Source organism: Montipora foliosa, chromosome 10 (assembly GCF_036669935.1).
Source record: "Montipora foliosa isolate CH-2021 chromosome 10, ASM3666993v2, whole genome shotgun sequence".
Taxonomy (NCBI): Eukaryota; Metazoa; Cnidaria; class Anthozoa; order Scleractinia; family Acroporidae; genus Montipora; species Montipora foliosa.
The window spans coordinates 22,150,797-22,158,296 of NC_090878.1; the positions used below are offsets into that span (position 1 = coordinate 22,150,797).

The 7,500-nt window shown below is 38.8% G+C and overlaps 1 protein-coding gene and 1 pseudogene across 1 annotated transcript in view; both read right to left on the reverse strand.

Moving 5' to 3' along the window:
- Positions 1 to 7,500, reverse strand: part of LOC137972640 (uncharacterized) — a 44,955-nt gene that overhangs the window by 17,595 nt on the left and 19,860 nt on the right. Inside the window, exon 2 of the mRNA XM_068819376.1 lies at positions 6,890 to 7,194. Coding sequence (XP_068675477.1) covers positions 6,890 to 7,194 — 305 coding nt within the window. The remainder of the gene's footprint in view (positions 1 to 6,889; positions 7,195 to 7,500) is intronic.
- LOC137974108 (uncharacterized) lies at positions 3,183 to 3,934 on the reverse strand (annotated as a pseudogene).

Genomic DNA, 7,500 nt, shown 5'->3' on the forward strand with positions numbered 1-7,500 from the left:
TGAGATGGTCGAATAACCTCACGTTTTCGAAAGAGGAGTCGGCTGGAATACCAACAGAAGTTGCTGTGACTTTGCAAGCATCATTCCGATTGTTCATGACTTGTTCTCTGATAATCCTTCTTGTAAATATGCAAACTATTGGTCTTGGACCAAGAATTGCATTTCGTTTGGGAACTCGATGGCCAATGTCAATGTCATAGCATGAAATTTCTACTCTTACTGCTTTGAAAAACTTTAGGCATAAAGCAGTGGAGAGAGAGAATTTTATCAGAGAAATTGAAAAATCAGTCCTTTAAGTTGGTGATATCCCATAGAAGGTGATTGGAATTCGTTTAGAACAATGCTTTTCAAGCCAAACAGTTTTACATAAAATGGCCTGGGTCCATTAATGTTTCGTCGTAGTCTTATTGTGGCTCAAACGAATTTCAACACTTTCAAGAGACCTTGTCATTAGAAGGAATGACACTACAACACTTAATCACGTAACAGCAATGTAATGGTATCATATCAAACACCAATTATTGCTGAAAAATAATTCGGTCATTTTTATGACGTAAAAAGTTACCATGGTAACAGGAAAGCCTTGCAAAAACACCTTATATTTTGGCTTTAGTTGCTCATATCTGAAAAACGAACTTGTTGACCCCATAGTTAATCGAGAGACTAGTTACCTTCAAAAGCAAGAACAATGTTGTCGCCAACAATAATAAAGATGCGTTTAAAATTAAAAATTAAAAAAAATAAAAATAATGTTTCTCAATCGATGTTGAACTGACCGAGACCCTGCACAATCTTTTGTTTTTGCTTCGCACGGGTTTGCAAATTAGTTGCGTATAATTTAATCGAAGGATTTGATTGGTTATGTTCTCGAAAAAAGGTGTGTTTTGTACATGGTCAAGGCTAAAAATACGGACAAAAACATGAAACAAAGGAACTTGTCGAGTTTCATAACCACCTCCATGCGTTAACTACAGTGACCCCAATTTTTTATTGCGCAAAAGTGATCAGTAGGCCAAGATGAAACTCTCTGCAAAGTTGAAAAAAGTTCTCTGGAGCGGATTCATACCTGCCGTAATTTTTCAGTAATTTAAGGTGGCTCTGAATCCGCTTCATAGAATTTTTTAATAATAATAATAATAATAATAATAATAATAATAATAATAATAATTACTTATATTGCGCCTTTTCTATACAATATTCAAAAGGGCATCACAATAGTGTATAACTTAATAACTAAAGTTACACTTGTATTATAAATCTTACAAGTCTTTCGAATTCAATAAAGCTTAAAAACTATTTACATTAAAAATTTAACATAGAATCTAACATAGAAAAAAAATCCATGTTATAAAAGAAAATTACTAAGATAACTGAAATGATTCCTTGCATAAAAATGTTTTAATTATAGCCTTAAAAGATTCTAAGTTGCTTGCTTCCCATGCAGACCTACAATTGTAGGTAACTTGTTCCATAAAAGGGGAGCAGCAATCTGAAATGCTCTGTCACCCATTGTTTTCTTTGTTTTCGCAATTGGTCTTTTAAGCAAGGAATCATTGTCATTACGTCTTAAGCTATAGCACGAAGGCTGTTGAATGCTAATTAGGCCTGAAAGGTACTTAGGCGCATGACCGTGCAACATTTTATAAGTTATCAGAACTATCTTATAATGTATTCTGGCGCGCATTGGTAACCAATGTAATTCTGCGAGCGAGCAGAGGTGTTATTTGACAGAACTTGGGCGCGCGATAAATAAGTCTTGCACTTGCAATCATAACACGTTGCAGTTTTCTAGTTTGATATTCCGGGATTCTATATAAAAGGCTATTACAATAGTCCAATCTACTACTAATAAAAGCATGTACTAGTTTTTCAGTTGATTCTCTGGACAGATATTTTCTAATATGACGTCTGTTGTGAATTGTTCTTTAGTAACTTACTTATTTTATTATCTGGTCAACTTATAAGTACATTTCTTTTCTTGTAATTATTATTTTTTGTTGTATGGCGAAATAAATAAATAAATAAATAAATAAACAAATAAATGTTGTACAAGTAATAGAAGGGGCTGCTACATTTCTTTGTAATATGAGTTCCCATATCTAGATGCGTATCAAAGCATGTGTATGTATTACGCGCAGAGACTACAGGAGAGACTTCAGCCTGTCCAATATTGATGCTTTGGATTGAAACTTTTGAGAGCTGCTGGCGAGTACCTATAATCAGGAACTCAGTCTTGTCATCATTGAGAATAAGCTGATCCTCTCTCATCCATGCTTGGACATCACAGACGCATTTCTGCATGGCAGATACAGCTTCAACTTCACTGAAAGTGTCAGATGCCTTAAATGAGAAATGCAACTGTGTGTCGTTCGCATATGTGTGAACGGAGGGCAGATGGTGTTTTAATATCTGAAAGAGCTTACTCACATAGATGGTAAACAAAAGCGGGCCCAGGCATGACCCTTGGGGGACTCTACACATCAAATCAAATGTCTTTGAGAGAGTCCCGTTAATCGACACCTTCTGCGACCTGCCCTCAAAGTAGCTCTCAAACCATGAAAGTGCTTTCCCGCGCACCCCAACTGTTGACCTCAATCGATCTAGAAGGATCTCATGTTCGACGGTGTCGAATGCAGAGGTTAAGTCGAGAAGCACCAACAACGTAATTTGACCTTTATCCATCGCCATTAGATCGTTCTTCACCTTAAGTAGTGCGGTCTCAGTGCTATGATTTTGGCGGTAAGCACTTTGCAATTCTGGAAACAAACCATTGACTCACATGTGCTCCTGTAATTGTACAGCGGCCGCCTTCTCTGTAAGTTTGGACGTGAACTGTAAGTTACTCACAGGCCGAAAGTTCTTGTTTATCAATTGAAGACCAGATTTTTGTGTAGAGGATTTACTAATGCCTTTTTCCATTCGTCAGCGAAGTAACCATGCTTTAATGATACGTTCAACATCCTAGTAATCACTGGAAGTAACTCCTTAATACAAAGCAACAAGATGGATGACGGGAAAGGGTCCAGAGCACATGTCTTCATGGAAGCCACAGCCATCTTCCTTACAGCCTCCTCAGAGAGAGATTGAAACTCTGATAGCGTGACAACGTCATCAGTACTCGATGAACCGTGAGGCGCACACTCAGTAGAAACCGCCTGAGGGACCGCGTCACCGGCTAACTTTTATCTTATAGCAACTACTTTATGGATGAAGTATTCACCCATCTCATTTGCGAGAACAGAGGCGTTAGTATGAGGTGGAAGAGACTTGTCCTCTTTCAGATTTAATAGACTCTTACTAGCCCGGAACAGCTTTGATTGGTCCGAACTGTTCTTGTCAATAAATGGCCTGTAATGAGAACACCTAGCTTCGTTCATCAGATGTACAACATAATTCCGCTTAACTTTGAATACTACAAGATCTGATGGGAGTCTAGTTTTCCTCCATCTTCTCTCGGCCTTCCTCCTGTCCCTTCGAACCTGAATTATGTTATCATTAAACAATGGGGGCATGACGATGGAGTGATGACATGACGAGAACAAACCGGCGCGTGTTCGTCTAATTGCGATTTAAAAGTCGTATTATAACAGTAGAGTAGCATGTTCAAATCATCAGGCGGGTCTTGATGTAGCTGGGAGTTACAAATAGCTTTTCTCAACTTGGTTATGTCAATTGATTTGAGTTTCCTGTATTCAGCATGCTTAATTCTTGGCGCAGGCCTCATCACGCTTAGCTTACATATCACGGTAGCATGGTCGGTAAAATATCTCTCCGGAAGGGGTTCACCATCCACAATATCATCGGCCTGCCGTGTGATAATTAAGTCCAAGGTGTGGCCTTGTATGTGAGTGGGTAGTTCAACATACTGGACCAGACCCATAGAGTTCAACAGGTCCTTGAGCCGGATGGTGTCAGCATCTGACGGAACGTCCATGTGTGTAATAAAGTCGCCACATATTAACAGTAACTCATTACACATAACTAATGACTCGAGATAGTCCGAGAATTCATGAAAGAAAACACTAGTATTCACGGGATGATCCGCAGAGTATGTTGGTCTATACACGATGACAACTCGAACAGACGAACAGTTCCGAACTCCACAAGCCATTCCGACACTTCAAACGAAGACCGCTTGGCTGAAAACACTTTGTTTACATCAAGACTGTTCCGATATAACAGCGCAGTCCCGCCACCCCTACGAATAACTGGAATAGAGTGAGCTCACTTAAAATCCCAGAATCAAGATCATTGAGCCAGGACTCGCATATCGTAAACAACTCAGCTATCAGATCACATACCAGGTCCACAAAAGCCGATGATTTCTTCCTTAATGATCTTGCATTCAAACTCCATAACTGAAAGGCCCTGTTGTCCAGGTTACCAAAGATGGCATTACGCTCAACACTTATAAGTGTGTCACGTGGTGGCTTCCTGCACGGATGAGCGCGGCTCTCAATTCGCGATGAAACAATGGAGGTTATCTGAGCATTTCCTGTGGGGCCCGGATTAAGTTTAAATACCAAATCACCAACGTCAGATACAATATGAAAAGTCGCCACTGAATAGGCCATTTCCGAGTTCTTGCCTGGCTCCTCTTCAAAGCGAGGCCAAGTGCGAAGTTTTTATTATGAAAATTAGTAGTCATTCTTATGTAAAGTAGAACTAATTACCATCACAAAACCTTCGCACTTAGACTCGCTTTGAAGAGGAGGTAGACATGAACTCGGAAATGGCCTATTAGCATAGAAGGCACATGGTCTCCTTTGTCGCCTCAGTTTAATGTTCAGTGGTCCATTAAACGAAGATGAGTTGGCGCAAACAATGGAGAAAATGTTTGCATGCCAAGGCCGTGAACACAATAGCTCTGTAACAACGCCCCCGTTATGATTTGACCGAATGCAAAAATGGCCGCCAACAAATTATTCTTTTCTCTTTGTGTTAATTAGCCTGACTAGCCTCGTTTTACAGCCCAAATTCTTTCAATTTTACGTGTGTGAGCGAGGCTAGTTAGGCTAATTAACACAAAGACAAAAGAATAATTTGTTGGCGGCCATTTTTGCATTCGGTCAATAGCCAGGTTGAAGATGTTGGAAGCTAGAAATCTCTTGAAAATTGCCATATCTCATACCCAAATACATTTCCATCACTTGACGATGGCTTTAGACATCCGCTCGAAGCGTTCTTTGAACAAATAAGAGCCCCAGTTAGGAATAAAATGACTGAAATCACGGAGCTCATTTGTGAATGCCTCATTTGTGAATGCAGAGAGGTTCATTCTGGCATGCTGATTACATTTCAGAAATAAAAAATGGGGGTCACCGAGTTCGTTTTTGAGATATGAGTAACTGTTGCCTCGGTAACCTTTTTACGTCACAAAAATGACCGAATCTTTTTCAGAAATAATTTGTGTTTGATATGGTACCATAACATTGCTGTTAAATGATAAAGTCTTGTAGAAGTATAAATTCTTCTAATAAAAACGTTTTTTTCAAGTGTTGAAACTGGTTTGAGCCACCTAAGTGTAAAGTATGCCAATGAATAGCAAAGAAGGAATACAAGTTATCACTTGCTTGTGATATGAGAACATCAGGTCAAATATTTTTCTTCTTTTTTTTTACCACTTATGCGTCTTAAAAAATTTGCATACTGTTAATATTATAATTGAGACCTATAGCAAAACGACTAAACATACCTTCCAGTTTCACTGCGCAACAGACACGAGAGAAATATACGATTAGGTTTACTTTGGACGATTAGGCCGCACACCGTCTTAACATTACAAACATGAATATTGGAGAAAAGCCACATCTATTGGGCGCACATAAATTGACTAAACACATTTCACACACTACAGCAAGGAAAGTATATCCAATACACAAAGTAGCGGCATTGGCGGATACGAAAACCAAAAACCCTGTGGGAAAAAAATGGAAACATATCCTCCCCGAACCAAATTCAGTGCCTCAAATACTTCGGACGTCATGGCGACCATGTTGGTGTAAAAAACGTCTTTTGGGAATTTGTCTCTATTATTATTATTATTATTATTATTATTATTATTATCATTATTATACAAAACGCGAGCGACATTTTGCTTCTGTTTTGTGCACCAACATGGCCGTCTAATCACGTGAGTGCAAACTAAGAATTGCGTAACAGCTAAATGATGACGCTTCACTATACGTCCAAAATCTCGAAAATCGTGGGTAATAGGTGTCGGCCTCGAATGACTAATCACGTGCTATACCTAGCTTAGATATACTTAAGTCACTACCTATAATCCTTCACTTACTCCTTCTGCAACCCAGGCCCTTTCGCTCTTGTGACACAGAAAAATTCAATTTCAGGCGTATTCGTTACCACCCAATCGCTAGAAATTCCGGCATTAAACAAGAAAGGTAAACACATCCGTAAAAAAAGACTCTACTGAAGAATATCAGGTTGTCGTTTGTTATCCATTGAGTGCAATTACAAACAACAAGACAAATCGAGGCAGTGAATTGTCTTTCACTGCTGGTTAAATGTATTCTCGCTGAAGCCTTCTTCGGAGGAAAACGTTGAACAAAGTTTACTTTATCCAGCATGAACACAATGTTGGTTTTGGCCTGCGCCGATTCCATTAACTTTGTCTTCAATATAATTAGTTTTTGTGGAGAAAAACCTTTTAACTGTGTTCTACCTCAAAACCAATTACGCTGAAGAACAACAAAAGCAAAAAAGTAATGGCACTTTCGTTATCATCTGCATGACGTTATTCAGTGCAAGAAGAAGTACTTTTAATTTAATATTCCATCTTGTACTGACATGATGTAATCATTGATTATAAGCTAAATGTCCACCGGCTCAAACTTTTATGCCTTGGTATATCTCCAACTTTGTAACTCACCTTAACAAGTCCATTTTCTTTGTAATCTGTCCATCTTTTATTGTCTGTAGATGACTGTAAGGTGTACTTCTTTACCCTGGAAGAATACCTGCTATACCCTTGAGTGGACACAGCACAGATTACATGAAGCGACTGTAGGTCAACCTGCAGATACTTGTTATTATCCCCAGAAGTACACCATGATCCTCTTACGTCATTCAATCTACCAAAACTGGCTGAAAGCCAGGAGTAGGCACTGGAGGCTGTTATCCTTTCATCTGGTATTAAACCGTTTTCCATACCAAGATCCCAATCAATACAGTCTCCTACGTTTAAATAAACATGCAATTGCAGTTTAGGTTACCTGGCGAAAAACAAGACTCATCTTACTTATTATTGTTGTTGTTGTTGTTACCGCGACGGAACTGATTAATTAATTATTACTGGAAACGCACAAAGCTTTGATTGACATTTTAAGAGAATTCATTTTGGTAACTAAGGCTTAAGTTTCAGATAAGTCAATAGCACGTGTTTGAAAGGATATGAATCAGTCGCTAACTAGTTTCAGTAGTTTAAGTCAACTAATTTCAGCAGTGTTAAGCCGTCGAGTTCAGTTTCAAGAGTTCGTAGTT